Source organism: Quercus robur, chromosome 7, assembly GCF_932294415.1.
Source record: "Quercus robur chromosome 7, dhQueRobu3.1, whole genome shotgun sequence".
In the NCBI taxonomy this organism is placed as follows: domain Eukaryota; kingdom Viridiplantae; phylum Streptophyta; class Magnoliopsida; order Fagales; family Fagaceae; genus Quercus; species Quercus robur.
The window spans coordinates 32,094,036-32,110,842 of record NC_065540.1 but is presented as its reverse complement, the minus strand read 5'-3'; the positions used below and the strand labels follow the sequence as shown (position 1 = coordinate 32,110,842).

The 16,807-nt window shown below is 38.2% G+C and overlaps 1 protein-coding gene across 3 annotated transcripts; it reads left to right on the top strand.

Annotated features, from left to right (window-relative positions):
• The first annotated feature begins 7,708 nt into the window (after window positions 1-7,708).
• LOC126693124 (serine/threonine-protein phosphatase 7 long form homolog) lies at window positions 7,709-14,889 on the top strand. 3 transcript variants are annotated; one of them, XM_050389001.1, is made up of 8 exons: window positions 7,710-8,579; window positions 8,667-8,781; window positions 11,829-11,940; window positions 12,089-12,846; window positions 13,125-13,215; window positions 13,329-13,727; window positions 13,813-14,619; window positions 14,722-14,889. In XM_050389001.1, exons 3-8 carry the CDS (start codon window positions 11,830-11,832, stop codon window positions 14,809-14,811), a joined length of 2,256 nt encoding a protein of 751 aa, XP_050244958.1. In that variant the 5' UTR covers window positions 7,710-8,579; window positions 8,667-8,781; window position 11,829; the 3' UTR covers window positions 14,812-14,889. The 3 variants fall into 3 exon arrangements, with proteins under 3 accessions (XP_050244957.1, XP_050244958.1, XP_050244959.1); XM_050389000.1 differs by having other exon boundaries at window positions 7,709-8,781; XM_050389002.1 differs by lacking the exons at window positions 7,710-8,579; window positions 8,667-8,781 and adding an exon at window positions 11,032-11,077.
• Window positions 14,890-16,807: the final 1,918 nt, after the last annotated feature.

The following is a 16,807-nucleotide window of genomic DNA, read 5'->3' as shown; positions in this document are numbered from 1 at the left end:
CTTTCGAAACAAACCTGTTCAAAGCGGCAACTCGTCCTGTGAGGGATTGGACTTCCTTGATACTCTTCGGTGGCTCTATGTTCAATATAGCCTGGATCTTATCCGGATTTGCTTCAATTCCCCTTTGCGAGACCATGAACCCTAGAAACTTTCCCGACGACACTCCGAATGCACACTTGCTTGGGTTCAACTTCATCTTATATCGCCGAAGTGTTTCAAAGGTTTCCTGTAGGTCATCTAGATGGCTTCCTTCGTCTATGCTCTTCACAAGCATGTCGTCGACATAAACCTCCACATTCCATCCTATCTGTGGACGAAACATGTGATTCACTAACCTCTGATAAGTTGCCCCTGCGTTCTTCAAGCCGAAGGGCATTACTTTGTAGCAAAACAAGCCTTGGCTGGTAACGAAGGAAGTTTTCTCCTGATCAGCTTCATCCATCTTGATTTGATTATATCCTGAGAAGGCATCCATGAAACTCAGCAACTGATGGCCGGCAGTAGAGTCCACCAATTGATCAATGCGTGGTAGAGGATAACTATCCTTGGGACATGCTTTGTTCAAGTCCGTGAAGTCTACGCACATTCTCCACTTTCCATTAGCTTTCTTCACCATCACCACATTGGCTAACCAATCCGGGTAATAGACTTCCTTGATGAACTTTGCTGTGGTCAGTTTTTGAACCTCTTCCTTGATTGCTTTGTCCCTCTCGGGAGCGAATACCCTCTTCTTCTGACGGATGGGCTTAAAAAAGGGGTATACATTCAACCGATGAGTAATCACACTTGGGTCGATTCCTGGCATGTCGTCATGACTCCATGCAAAAACGTCGATACTTTTTCTCAGGAACTGGATGAGGTCTTCTTTTGCCTTCTCCTTCATACATGTTCCAATTCTGGTAAATTTCTCTGGATCATCTTCTTGCAAGAGAACATCTTCCAACACTTCCGTGGGCTCTGCAATAACTCTTCTTTCCTCGATGCTCATTGTCTGCACCTGTTCGTCCAAAGCCATCATGGCTAAATAGCATTCTCTAGCTGCCAACTGATCTCCTTGTGCTTGTCCTATCCCGTACTCCGTAGGGAATTTGACTGATAGATGGTAGGTCGAAGTTACCGCCTTCCAACTATTAAGAGTGGGTCTTCCAATAATGGCGTTGTATGAAGATGCACAATCTACCACAAGGAAATTGACTTCCTTGGTTATCTGTTGCGGGTATGACCCTACCACAACTGGTAATGTAATGGTACCCACAGGCTGCACCTTCATTCCTCCAAATCCTATCAGTGGCGAGCATACTGGACGAAGTTGATCTCGTCCAAGCCTCATCTGTTGGAAGGCGGGGTAGTACAATATGTCTGCTGAACTTCCGTTGTCAACTAACACTCTCCTGGTTGTATAATCTGCAATGAGCAGTGTAATGACGATCGCATCATCATGCGGGTGATGGATCCTCTCAGCATCTTCGTCGGTGAAGGAAATGGTTGGCTCGTCCATTGATCTCGTCCTTGGTGATCGTCCAGAGAGCTGGACGCTTTGTACCGCTTTGAGATACGTCTTCTTTGACTTGGAAGATTGCCCCGTCGAGTTCCCTCCAACAATAATCCTTATTTCTCCTAGTGGGGGCCGGGATGATTCCTCCATTTTGCCTTTCAGCTTCTCATCTGTACGATCCCTTCCAACAAAGTGCTTCAACTTTCCTTGTCTGATAAGGTTCTCTATTTTCTGTTTTAGGTCATAACACTCATCCGTGTCATGCCCGTGGTCCCTGTGAAAGCGACAATATTTGTTCTTATTGCGCTTGTTGGGATCCCCTTTCATCTTCTCTGGCCATTTTAAAGCAGGATCGTCTTTCATTTGCATGAGCACCTGATTAAGTGGAGCATTCAGGGGCGTATAGTTCTGGCTTCTTCCCGAGGGACCTGTCTTCCTGCTATCTCGTTCCTTCCTATCTTCCGTCCGTCCCTTCTTTGGACGAGGGGCTTGTTCTGAGTGTCGAGCTGGGTGCGCTTCCATCCTTTCAGCTCTTTTCCTCTTCTTGGCTATGATTGCATCTTCTGCATTCATAAAGTTCTGAGCCGAATGGACGAGCTTGGCTATGGTTTGAGGCTCCTTCTCATATAGCTTGTGGATAAATAAATCCGAATTAATCCCGTTATGGAAGGCTGCCAGTAGAAGCTTGTCGTCCACCTCGTCCACACTAAGGGCTTCTCTGTTGAAGCGAGTGATGAATGACCGCAGGCTTTCGTTCTCCCCTTGTTCTATGGTCAGTAAGCTGGACGAAGAGCGCTTGTGCCTCTGTCCCCCGATGAAATTGTTAACAAACAACTTGCTTAACTCTTCGAAAGAACTTACGGAACTTGGGGGGATTTTACTGAACCAAACTCGTGCCGGGCCTTTAAGGGTAGTAAGGAAGGCTCGACACATGATTTCATCAGGGACCCCTTGAAGGTGCATTGTTGTCTTGAATGTTGCAATGTGATCGAAGGGGTCACGCGTCCCGTCATACGAGTCCAGGGAAGGTAGTTTGAACTTTGATGGTAGAGGGTGGCCATTGATGGAAGCTGTAAAAGGAGAGTCAGTCCTGTGAACCAAATCCTCTATAGGATTCGTTCTCCTCATGTTCTCCTTCATCTCCTCCATGACTTTCTTCATTTGGTCCATCTCCTCTTTCAAGTGTGGCACTGTCCGTGAAGTGGTGCCTCTAAACTGACTTCCAATCTCAGTATTCTGTGTGTCACCATGGCCTTGCGTCTGCCCTGCATGTTCCTCATGTGTCTGTCTCCTGTGAGTGATCTCCATCCTTAACTCCTGGTTTTGGCGAGTCAATTCCGCCATTGCAGCCGCCATGGATTGCATATTCTGAACGGATGACGTCTGCATGACTGGTGCAGATTGGCGATCACGCTGAGGATCACTTGAAGCGCCTCTGCTTCCCTGACGGCCAGGGCTAGTAGCCCTCGACCTGGTCCTGACCATCCTAACCCTTTTGTCGAGAAAAGAAAGTCGCAAAACAACCTTCGCTCCCCACAGACGGCGCCAACTGATAGTGTTCGAAATCAGTAAGGTAGAATGGCCTGGCTTCGGTGGGCTGTTCAAGCGGTTGATGGCCTGCAAGGAAGAGAATGCGATCAAAAGAGGAGACCGGAGAAGACCGGTCGAACCCCCTCCGATGGAGAAGTTAGATTTGTAGAAGAATAAGTTCCAAGTGTTTTGGAAATGTGTCTGAGAGAAAAGACTTACCTCTGTCGGGTCCAGACCGGTCCCTTATATAGGGAGCCTGGGGCGGTTATTTGTTCAATAACCTCCCCAGGTTTTGTGGAATCCAACAACTCCGGAGTTAACTCCCTCAACGGATATAAAATGGTAACTGCTAAATGGAAGTTAACTTATTCGAAGGGTTTGTCGAGATAGTTGAGGGTTGCTGAAAGTCTAAGTGTTGAGGTTTCGTCCGTCTGGTGTAGGGTGGTTTAGTCGTCCAAGGATATTTGACGATTTCTCATGGACGAACCTTATGGACGATCCTGTCGTCCATGGGAGACTTAAACTTATGGAGTGGTGCTATTATTTAATGGACGTTTCTCCTAATTCTGGGCTGACTCTTGGATCATCCTACGCTGTAGGTTCTGGACGAATCCTTTGGACGAGCTGGAGATGGATTATTTTCCGCTTCTCTATCAGTTTCAATTTGTGTTACAAATTGATAAAGAAGCCATTGCTTGAATGTTCAATGACTTACAAAAAATTTGTCAGACAATTTCAGATATTACAAAAAAATAACTCAAAAATTCATATATTAAAATTTCTGAAAAACCAAAAAATATTAAAGAAAAATTATCAATGTTTGAGTTTGAGTTTAAGTTAGACTTGTTAGAGAAATAGAATTTCACTCCTTGTTAAATTTGGATTAAAAAAAATGATGAGTTTGAGTTTAAGTTGGACTTGTTTAGAGAGATAGAGTTTCACTTTTTGTTAAGTTTGGACTAAACAAAAATAATTTTATTTTAAAAAAATGATGAGTTTGAGTTTAAGTTGAACTTGTTAGAGAGATAGAGTTTGAGTTTAAGCTGGACTTGTCAGAGAGATAGAGTTTTACTCTTTGTTAAGTTTGGATGAAACAAAAATGATAGAGAAGCGGAAAATAATCCATCTCCAGCTCGTCCAAAGGATTCGTCCAGAACCTACAGCGTAGGATGATCCAAGAGTCAACCCAGAATTAGGAGAAACGTCCATTAAATAATAGCACCACTCCATAAGTTTAAGTCTCCCATGGACGACAGGATCGTCCATAAGGTTCGTCCATGAGAAATCGTCAAATATCCTTGGACGACTAAACCACCCTACACCAGACGGACGAAACCTCAACACTTAGACTTTCAGCAACCCTCAACTATCTCGACAAACCCTTCGAATAAGTTAACTTCCATTTAGCAGTTACCATTTTATATCCGTTGAGGGAGTTAACTCCGGAGTTGTTGGATTCCACAAAACCTGGGGAGGTTATTGAACAAATAACCGCCCCAGGCTCCCTATATAAGGGACCGGTCTGGACCCGACAGAGAAGTCTTTTCTCTCAGACACATTTCCAAAACACTTGGAACTTATTCTTCTACAAATCTAACTTCTCCATCGGAGGGGGTTCGACCGGTCTTCTCCGGTCTCCTCTTTTGATCGCATTCTCTTCCTTGCAGGCCATCAACCGCTTGAACAGCCCACCGAAGCCAGGCCATTCTACCTTACTGATTTCGAACACTATCAAAAAATAATTTTGTTAAAAAAAATGATGAATTTGAGTTTAAATTGGACTTGTCAGAAAGATAGAGTTTCACTCGTTATTAAATTTAGATTAAATAAAAATAATACATTTTGTTGAAGTGAAAAACGGTAGAAGTCGGTTATATATACTAGCCTCTGAGCACGCGCTCACGCGCGTGCTCAGAGGCTCTTCTATTTTTTGGGTGAGCGCGTGCTCAGAGGCTCTTCTATTTTTTGGGTAAGGGTTAATTTAGGGCATTTATTATAATTTGGAATTATTACATTTTTCAATCACAAAAAAAAAACCTAGGGGTGTGATGAGTGTCATGTGTGGAGAAATAATTTTCCAATCACACTCCTAGATTTTTTTGTGATGAAAAATTATTGTGATTGGAAAATTATTTCTCCACACATGACACTCATCACACCCCTAGGTTTTTTTTTTGTGATTGAAAAATGTAATAATTCCAAATTATAATAAATGCCCTAAATTAACCCTTACCCAAAAAATAGAAGAGCCTCACGCGCGTGCTCAGAGGCTAGTTTGGTAATGAAAAATATAATCATTTTTACTGTTTTCTCTTTTTTGAAAATTCAAAGTATTTACATCTTGTACTTTGTTTTTTTTTTTTTTAATATATATATACATCTATCCATGAACTATTTTAAAAATCCTACTTTTTAGCATCTCACGTTTTCCTTTTTTTTTTTTTTTTTTAATCTCTTCCATATTTTGGAAAAAAAAGACTCCTACAATAAAACTACTACTATAATTTCTCCTTCCATATCCTTATATTTAGGCACTAACATAATTGATTTTGAAAGAAAATAAAATGCTAAATTTTAGGGAAAAAAATTTTAAATCTAATATTCCATTCTTGTAAAGTCTCTCACGTCCTCTCTCTCTATCTATGTACTATTTTAAAAATTTCCACTTTCTATCTCACGTTAAACATCTGAAGTTTTCCTTTTTTTTTTTTTTTTTTAATACCTTTTTGGTGTTGTTGATGTTTGTTTTTTTTTTTTTTTTTTTTTTTTTTTTTTTTTTTTTTTTCAAATTTTATATATGATAGTTATCATTTTTTGTCATGTACTATTGCTCAAAATCGCACTTTAAATTTAGACCAAAGCATTAAACTAAGTATATACTCCTCTCTTAATTTAATCTTTAATTTACTTTTTGAAATAAATAATACGTTTTTTTTTTAATGAAAAATGAAATCGTTTTTATTGTTTTCTCATTTTCGAAAATTCAAAGTATTTACATCTTGTACTTTGTCTTTTTTTTTTTTAATATATATATACACACATCTATCCATTTACTATTTTAAAAATCCTACTTTTTAGCATCTCACGTTTTCCTTTTTTATTTTTTTAATCTCTTCCATATTTTGGAAAAAAAAAGACTCCTACAATAAAACTACTACTATAATTTCTCCTTCCATATCCTTATATTTAGGCACTAACATAATTGATTTTGAAAGAAAATAAAATGCTAAATTTTAGGGAAAAAAATTTTAAATCTAATATTCCATTCTTGTAAAGTCTCTCACGTTCTCTCTCTCTCTCTCTATCTATGTACTATTTAAAAAATTTCCACTTTCTATCCCACGTTAAACATCTCAAGTTTTCATTCTTTTTTTTTTAATTTTTTTTATTTTTTTTTTACGTTTTTGGTGTTGTTGATGTTGTTTTTTTTTTTTTTTTTCAAATTTTATGTATGACAGTTATCATTTTTTGTCTTTTCCTAAAATGTAGTTTTTTTAATCCTAAAATTTAGTCATTTACTACACATCCATAACATAAGTAAATAAAACTTAAATTGGAAATTTTATGTGAAGAGATACATGTTAATTGTATACAAAATAAATCTCACATTTTCCTCTTTTTTTTTTTTTTTTTTTTTTCAATGTTGTCCATATTTTGGAAAAGAAAGACTCCTACAATAAAACTACTACTATAATTTCTCCATCCATATCCTTATATTTAGGCACTAACATATCTGATTTTGTCTAAAAATAAAATGCTAAATTTTAGGGAAAAAAAATTAAAAGTCTAATATTTCATTCTTGTAAAGTCTCTCACGTTCTTGGTGTTGTTGATGTGGGTTTTTTTTTTTTTTTTTTTTTCAAATTTTATGTATGACAGTTATCATTTTTTGTCTATTAGTAAAATGTAGTATTTTTAATCCTAAAATTCAGTCATTTACTACACATCCATAACATAAGTAAATAAAAGCTTAATTTGAAAATTTTATGGCAAGAGATACACGTTAATTGTATACAAAAGAAATATAGTTTCTATTACAAAAGAAATTTTTTTACAACAGTTTCTTAGATAACAACCACTTTATGTGAGGTTTAATACATATAATAATTCTTGTAAAGTCTCTCACCCGAACTTATCTAATATTCCATTCCAATGACTCCTCAATGTAATCCAAAAAGTTTGTGCGTATGTGAACCTGAGAGAGATAAAAGAATTAGGGTTAAACCAAGTATTTAAAAAAAAAAAAAACTTTAATTAACAAACCAACGTTTGAATGTATATGTTGTTAAAGATAATAGCTTAAGTTTGTTAGAGTTTGTGTTTGAAATTTTTGAATTCAAATAGAAATAGAAAATTCTTCTCCAAAAAAAAAAAAAAAAAAAAAAAAAAAAAAGAAAAAAAAAGAAATAGAATAAAGCAAACATTTGAATAAAGTGAGAGTGAAAGATGGTGGAAGATGATTGGGTGGATGGCGGAAAAAGAAACTAAAGGAGAAGGATAATATTGTGGTGGATGTGAGAACGTGGGTTTTTTTTTTTTTTTTTTTTTTGAGAACAAACGTGGTTTTAATAGGTGTAGCAATCCAACTTTTACAATTACCTTCAGTTATATATATATATTTTTGAAACGTAAGATATATTGGAGAGTTGGAACTAAAAATTTAGGATTTTTTTAGAAAATAACAATAAAATTCAAACAATATCATTAGTTAGGAAACGTTTGAAACTAATTTGGAATATAACAACTCGAGTTCAGTATTCACGATTTGTGTGCTATAAAATCGAGTATGGTGTACTCGATTTCCCTATTTTGCACTGTCCCCAGGTGGGTCTGATATGCCAGAAATCGAGTTCGTAGGAGTCGTTTTGTAAGAGTAGAAAACGAGATTAATAAACTCGGTTTATATTCTTGTAAACCGAGTTTATTAAAGTTAATTTTTATAGGTACAAATCGAGTTTAATTAACTCGTTTTGTATGACTGGAAAACGAGTTCAATGAACTCGGTTTCCATTCTTGTAAACCGAGTTCATTGAACTCGGTTTGTTTTCAAAAAAAAAACCCACGTGTCAACCATCGCAGACAGCCAAACACAAAAAAAAAAACTAAGTTCAAACATTTCCCTCTCACTCCTGACTACACTCGTCTCTGCCCTCTCACTCTCAGTCTCTCTCTCTCTCTCACGAGACGTCTCTCTCTCACTCTCACACTCTCTCCGAGCCTGTCGCTCCTTCACCGGCACCGTCGCTGTCTCACTCTCAGTCTAGACCCTCTCACTCTCACTCTCAGTCTCTCTCTCTCTCACGAGACGTCTCTCTCTCACTCTCACACTCTCTCCGAGCCTGTCGCTCCTTCGCCGGCATCGTCGCCGTCGCTGGCTCTCTCGCTTCCGTCGCCGTCGCTGGCTCTCTCGCTTCCGTCGCCGTCGCTGGCTCTCTCGCTTCCGTCGCCGTCGCTGCCTTTCGCTTCCATCGCCGTCGCTGCCTTTCGCTTCCGTCGGTCTGTCTCCGCCTCGCATCTTTCTCCCTCAGTGGTTGGCGAAGTACCTCACAAAAAAGTAAGGACTCTCTCTTTTTTTCTGGGTTTATTTGGTGCCGTGCGCTCACTGCAAGGCCATTCTCAATGTCCCTCATGGCTTGGCCAGGTTCACTTGCCCTCAGTGCAACGTTGACCTCGCTGTCGATTTGTCCAAGCTCAAGCAGTTCTATCAGCCTCGCCAGACTCCGCCTCTGCCTCCGCCTCCCGAGGAAATCAACGAGGTTTTGCTTCTTTTCTCACTGTGAATTTCATTCAATTGATTAGGTTTTGTGACTGTCTTGTTTGCTACTAGTGCCAGTGCTAGTGTTACTATTGGTGGAATTGCTTAAATGATTGAATTGATTACATATATGGTTAATGTTATACGAGTTATTTACGAGGATGAGTTGTATTTGGCGCGAGATGATGTACATTGTTTGATTGATGCAGATTAACATGTATTGCTTTTATGTTTATATTGGTTCTACTTATAATACTACAACAACAACAACAAAGCCAAGTATAGAGGTTTTTCTTAAAGGATTGAATTGGTTACATATATGGTTATAATGTTAGAGTTATTGACGAGGATGAGTTGTGTTTGCTGTGGGAGGATGTACATTGTTTGATCGATACGGATAAGAATTTAGGATTCATTTATTTTTAATTGAAACGTTACTGATATTGTTTGAAAGATAAGAGAAGTCATCATAAGGGAGGTTCTTACTCTCTCTCTCCGCATGCATTGTACTTGATATTTGGGGGTGCAGAGTTTGCTGCCATATCTCTGCTGTGAGGCAAATAATGCCCTTCTGAATATTACTATATATATTATAAACCATGATTATTTTTTTTAATATAATAGACTATAGTAATTTTACAACACCAAATTTCATTGGGTTCATTATATATATCACCCACAATTTACAATATTAAAAATGTAACAATTTAGGCTAGCTATAATCGGTGGACTTTGGACCTTTAAACCCTTTCTGTCTAGTAGGAATCGGTAACTGAAAGATTGATGATACATTGATTAAACAGGCTTTGACCATAATAAAAACGTGTGTCTAGTTAATGATCAAAGGGGAGAAAGTTAAAGTTATTTGTACAAAGCCATAATGCATTGTCATGGGGTGTCCTCGCATTGTCATATGTGATGTATGCAATGTTTGTGAAATTGCCAGTCAAATTAACGATTATAATCATGATCTGATGAGGAAGGAGAAGAATAATGAAACTTTCATTACCTAATCATTACTTTGATTTCTTACTGCATTATTTTCCCATTTGGGTTAGTGTCCTTTTTATCTTTTTTATGTCTGCATCAGCATTATGGAAGAATTGTCACGAAAATTGATTGGTATTTTCAACTGCATTTCTGCTCTACTTTTAGCTTTAGCTTTAGTATTTTATTTTTTTTATTTTAAGAATTGAACTATTATAATAAGTGGGAAGGGGGGTTTAGATCAAAATTACAAAACTCTTGAACTTTTAACTTTGTTTGGCATAACTTTGTATTCACCTAAAAGAAGAGAAAAATTCAAAGATTAGCATTCACATAAAAATCCTATCATTAATAGGCTCTTGTGAACTTAGGTCTTTATGTGTGGGCTTTGATTTAATTTATTTAGGGTCCTATAAGAGTGAGCTCTATGAGTGTCTTATTGTACTCAAACAAGTTAGAGTTAATTAATAAAACTATTGAGTATTTTGAGTATTGAAGCACATTGGCCATAGGTCAGCCCACATTTAAGAACTGTATCTTAGAGTTTTGAAGCTTCCAATATAAGCATTCAACATGGAGAAGCCAGTTGGATCGGTTGACAGTAAAGAGAGCTGACTGATTCATGGCCCTAATCGGATTAATTGCACTTCCAAACCTAGGAGTTAGCTGCTTCTGAATGATAGAGTTGGCTCCATGAGATGCATATCAATTCCTCACTAATGCACAATTTCATTGTAATTTTGCTAGACTGCCCATTAAGCTTGAGATGCTTACAGCTCATAACCTTCTGCTCATAAGCACTATTAAATGCTTATTTTCATTTTCTGACTATCTTTCTACTTGCATAAGACTGACTTGAAATTGGAACTTTCCTGTTAATGCTTGTCTTGTAATCTAATGGAAAAAAGTGTGACTCGTAACTACTTTGAAGATTTAGTTTGAGCTTTAAAGAATTGGCTATAAAATGCGGATAGAGGATCCTAAACGATAGAAAGATAATTTTAACCTCGAGAACTTAAGGAATAAAAACATCTCTTTAATCTTGGTTTTCTGTTAGGCATTGAACGAGAGGGCAGAGATTTTCTTTATACATATGTATATGTAAAGAATCTATTGATAGATTTCTCATCATTTGGAAATTAAAAAATTACGTTATTAACTGCTCATACAAGTGTAAATGGACTTTGCCATTAATGCTTCTCTTTCCAATTAATCGTTTTAGTTCTCAAATCAGCATATTTCCAAGTAATCGTTTTATACCTTGCAGGAATAGGCTTGAAAAGGCTTCACAACATAAGCTTTTAGAGAAGGTAGTTGCATAGTGATATTGCAGGGAATGATTCTACTATGTTGCTGCATTTCAAATCTTGGCTGCCATGTTTGCTTTGTTACCTTTGTTCATTTGCTTTACTATACATTGCTGTTATTGAAGATTTTTTATTTATTTATTTATTTATTTTTTGTCCTGGTATTTAAAATTTGCATTATATTGTCTTATTTTTAACATCTGGTTCTTCACTTCTTCTGCATAGTTTTCACATGAATCTACACAGGCAATGCTGCAATGTTGAAATGATTTTATGATTTCTTACATTATGTTTGGTAGGATGAAGTGTAGAAATGAGATTTTTCGTACCTACTTGTGTTGGGGTGGTAGGGTAAAGGCTTTGTTCACCATTGTACCCTAGTTTGGATGTTTTGTTGTGAGTTCAGACAATCAATTTTAGAAAGTCTTTTAAGAACCCACCCCACAAACTCCTCCCCCCTTTTTAATTTTTTCAGATCTTTTATGTAGCACGTAACTTTGTAGGGTCCATTTGGTAGGAGGGAAAATAGTAAGGCGAACTATGTGGGTAGCCCAAATTAATCAACGCGGATATGATTTTCCTTCATTCTTTTTGTCACCTTTTGTAAAACTTCATTGTAGCCCAAATTAATTTGATGAGTAAAGAGGACCATCTGCTTGTTGTCAAAATAAACTGAATCATTTTCTTGTTCATCACTTTCCTTGCCAATTTAACATGTGATTATATTACTCTTGACTCCCTAAACTTCATGCAGTATGGCTGCTATTCCTGCTCAGCTCCCTGATGAGTTTGGTCCTGGGCCCATTGACGATTCGATGTTAAGGTTTATAAAAACACATCGAGCGTGCGCTGTTTGGGAAGGCAAGGTAAAAATTAAAACCGACCACCTGCTGAATATTCTCTTCTTATCCTTCATAACTGCTTTATTTTTGTTTTTTGGGATCAATAACTACAATCATATATACAAAGGTTATGACATATTGCATCTCATCACCATAGTTCTATCATGTGCAGGATCCAGGGCCACTGAAATGCCGCGGTCGTAATGACGAGTTCCGAAAACGACGCCGGATAGTGGTGGATGATCGTATCGTCGACATTGTGAAGAGAGTTGGATTAGAGGGGCTGTATAGGACCCCAGGTAGAGAGATTGATCATAACCTGATCACGGCCTTCGTTGAGCGATGGCGGCCTGAAACCCACACCTTCCACCTGCCCCATGGTGAGACAACGATCACATTACAAGATGTGGAGGTTCTTTTCGGGATTCCAATCGATGGTGAGGCAATTGTTGGAACAACTGACTTGAAATGGAAGGATGAATGTCGGAGTCTGCTTGGAATTGCTACTAATAGCACCACGCTTAAAGGACAAAGGATCCAAATTAAGAAGCTACTAGAAAAAATTGACGAAGGGTTGCCCGATGATGCAACAGAGGTGGTTGTGCATCAATATGCACGGTGTTATATCCTAGCACTCCTGGCAGACACAATTTTCGCCGACAAGTCTGGTGATAGGGTGCATACGATGTGGTTGCAGATGCTGAGGAACCTTCGAAATCCACCTCAGTACAGTTGGGGGAGCGCTTGCCTTGCATGGCTGTACAGACAGTTATGCAGGGCAACCGACAGAGGTGCTAGTCAGATTGGTGGGGCCTTGTTGCTAGTTCAGTATTGGGCATGGGTCAGATTTCCTTTTTTGTGCCCAAGGATGGACCTCCCACCAGATGGTGCATATGGCCCACCATTTGCACCTTCTCCATTGTCTATTAAGTAAGTCTCTTCCTTGACCGATTCTCTCTATTGGAAATAGATCCATAATTTTAAACACATTGTTAGACATAGAAAATTAAATTTTAACCTTGATATTCTTTAAATTTTGACTGATTAATAGCTGAGTAATAGCTCCACAAATCATATGTTTAGATAACCATTTATTAGTATAAACTTAGTGGTATGTACTGTTAAATTTACGATTGCCCATCATTTATTGTTGTTGATTATTTCATATTCTCAATTCCAAGTATTGACTCCCTCTTTCGCAATTGTAGGACTGTGTGGGTTGTGAACACCTTGAATAGCCCCGCCGAAATCTGTTTGGTCCGGTACCGTCAGCTTTTAGATTGTATGCATCCAAAGCAGGTACCAAAATTGTGTTTATTCTATTGTTTATGACTATTGTATTTATAAATGTAAAAAAGCTCATAGATATGGAACATTGCATAATGTGCTGCCCTTTGATTTGATTATTTCAGGTGGTGTGGCAACCATATGAAGCTGAATTAGCCCACCTGCCTGCGTTTTGTGTCGCCGGAAGGGATGTATGGACAGCGAGGGTACCGCTTGTATGTTTCTGGCTAGTAGAGAAACATACACCGGACCGTGTTGTTCGTCAGTTCGGGATGGTACAAGAACCCCCTCTATATGTTGATACTGACGAAGCCCTTCATGCCATAGACCTGAGGGGGAAGATGGAGGTGAATTGGAGGGACAGACATTATGGCCATATCCGAGTATGGGATAGTCGAGCACGATCTCTATGTCTTGGAGCACAACTAGAGGGTGATATGTCGCCTGCTCATCCATACTTCGATTGGTACGATAGGGTGACTTGGAGGTTCGTCGACCACACTTCGGCTTCACTTATTATTATGGTAATTGCTTCGACCTTTCTTTTCAATTTTTGTTGCGTATCAAGAACTTCAGTATGATGTACTAATGGTATTTATTTACTTTCAGGTTGCCAGTCACAAGAAGTTGTTGAAACTTTATACAGTAGGCAGTCATGAGTACAAGCATATTTCAGCTGTACTTAAGACAGTGGAACGCCTTCACCGTATAACTGCTCGACTTCCGTTGGAAGATATCGATGGGGCAAATCCAGAAGCGCCAGAAGATACTGGACGACCAAGCACAAGCTCAACTCATGCCAGCCATAGCCATGGTCAGCGTGCTGCATCCCATCAGGTCGTCAGTAGGGCAGATCTCCCTCCACCCCCACGTGCATCTCCTGCCCCAGAGTTCCCTCCACCTCCACATGCATCTCCTTCCCCAGAGATCCCTCCACGTATTGCTCATGCAGTTTCTGACCTAGAGATCTCTCTACCCACTGCTCATGCATCTTTTCACCCCGAGATCCCTTCACACACCTCACATACATTTTTTGATCCTGCTCATCTTTCATTTACTCCACCATCCTTTGATCTTGGCCCTGATTTCAGTCAAACCCCTCCTGTCATGCACACGCAATCCCCCTCGTACAGCATTGGTCATACAGACCATGTACCACCCCATAGTCACTCCATGTCATTCATGCCCACTCCTAGACTGCATATAGATCCCATGACTACGGGCACTCACATTTCATTTGCTACACCATCCTCCCCCGCAGTTATTGGGAGTCAAGCAAAACAGCCAGCTGTGCATGTTGAGAATGAGCAGGTTGTTGGGTTACAGTCACCCCCACAAGTTCGACCTAAACGTACAATAAAAGCACCTCCTTGTGGGACAGGTGGTCACAAAGCAGGACACAACGTTGGCCCCACGGTATGACAAATCATTTAATGTAATGAATATCGAGTAACTACTGTTATGGTTGGTATTGGAATTCATGTAATCCATTGTTTGGTTGTAACTTCATCTTTGCAGCATCGTGAGGAGCCTCACGAAGGAGATGCAGTACCCCCTCCCCCACATACCAGGCTCTATACGAGACAGCATAAGCGTAAAATGCATTAGGATTAGCATCCCATAGAGATTGTTGATCTTTCATTTTGTGGAAGTGTGTCAAAAATTGGTGGATTAACTTTTGATGAGGTAAGGAAAACTTAAATGAAACCCTTGGTCTTGTGATTGAATATATTTTCCTTTATATTGCCTTTAGATAAAGGAATTCATATTTTACGGAAAATCTAAAATGATGGGGTTTATCGTTCCATTATTTAAACTCCCACCAAGTGGTAATTGTTTGCATGGGTTTTTAGTTGAAACTGTTTGAACTGCAAGTGGAGAGGAGTTGATCCTTTTTATTTATATTTACAAAAAAACACGATTTATGAAATGAGTTTATTGTGGTTTTCGTTGGTCAATGGAACGTTTGTGCTTTTTCCATAGATTTTTTAGTTATAGGAATAACGGAATCACAACTTATACCATTCCTTTTGAATTAGGAACTCAACTTTGAAGTCTGGTCTTTCTGCCTCTAAATGTGCTAACAAAATTGTCATCATTATTGGTTAATACACAATGACAAATGCTACCTAATTCTGTGTTTTTGGGTGCTTCAATATGCCTTCTGCTGATTTAAAACTATCAAGATTCCTATGTGTACAAAATGAGTGAATTGATTGGAATTTGCTAAATACTTTGATAGTCCTCTTTCATGGAAATTAATACTCTTGAGTCTTAACTACACTTTACTTTGGACAGCCTAATTGAAATATCTCTTGGGAAATTTGTTGATGAGAATAAAGTTAAACTGCTGAAAGACAAAGGTTTACCACTGGAAGGCTGTGTTGTTGTTGCTGGGCACACAGACAAAGGGGTCACAGCTCTTCAACAAAATTGTGCTTTTTGTATGTTATTACTTTTTTTTTTTTTGATAAGTATGTTATTACTTCATATCCCTAATTGTTGTATATTGGCTACTTGAACATGTAACTTTTGGCCATGATGTTATTATTTAAACATTTATAAAGGTGGCTATGCTCTGATGGCTGTTTGCTTAACACACTCCACTTTCTATTTAGGTATGAACTATGATGCTATCATTGTGTGGAGTAAAAGAAGCTAAGAGTGGAGTTCTTGTAGTCTTGCCCTAAAGACATATGTTAGTTTGAGAATTTTTCTTAACTTTTTTGCTATTGTTACTAAGGTCCATATTCAGTTACATGTACAAATTCCAATTGTCTAGTGGAAATGCCCTTATTTAGAATGATAGATGCTGTTATCTCTATGATTGTGATATATAACTGCAAGAATGTTTTTAAATTGGTTTGACTTCATTATAAGGTTTTGAGAGGAAATTGTAGATTTGGACTGTATTCAATGTTACGTATGAACTCATCAATTATAAGATCTCAAAGGCTTTATGTAAAAGTAACAAGGTAGCTAGGATATAAACATTGTTGTATGAGCTCAATGAAGTGCAACACACACACACACACACATAAACTTCATGCATTTGGACATTGCTTCAAGTGAGGTAGTGCTGGTTGGCTGTATGCTCTAATGCTTTATATACAGAACATGGGAAAGGTGTTGATATGGCTTGGGACTATTCTAGTATATTAGTCCAAGCATTGTACCACTTGGACATAATGTTTAAAGTTTATTGGTTCTCTATCCTGCTAATTTTCAATGAAAATTCTTCTGTTGGTTGGTAGGCTCCATTGATTGCATCATGTGTTTCCCCAAAACATTTAGTAAAATTTATATCTGCACTGGAGTCTTTCATGACATGATCTGTTAGGTTTCTTTGGGGTTCAAGTGATTGCCTAATGGTATTGGGACTATTTGTGGTGCCCTGTGTCAGGGTTCAAACCTCCCCTCCCCACTATTTGCCTAGCAAAAAATAAAATAATTGAATGATCTGTTATGTTTCTTTGATATTGCACATATTTGAAGCGATTGCATTATGGATCTTGGATTGAAGAAATTTTATGTTATCTTTTTCTCCTCGAGTACAGTGATTTGTTACTTTGTTCAGAGCTTGAGGAGATTAATCTAGATTGTT

Coding starts and splice junctions, on each gene's coding strand:
- LOC126693124 (XM_050389000.1), top strand. CDS start 8,645: ATGTCCCTCATGGCTTGGCCAGGTTCACTTGCCCTCAGTGCAACGTTG. Junction 8,782..11,828: donor CTCCCGAGGAAATCAACGAG/GTTTTGCTTCTT, acceptor AACTTCATGCAG/TATGGCTGCTATTCCTGCTC. Junction 11,941..12,088: donor GCGCTGTTTGGGAAGGCAAG/GTAAAAATTAAA, acceptor TATCATGTGCAG/GATCCAGGGCCACTGAAATG.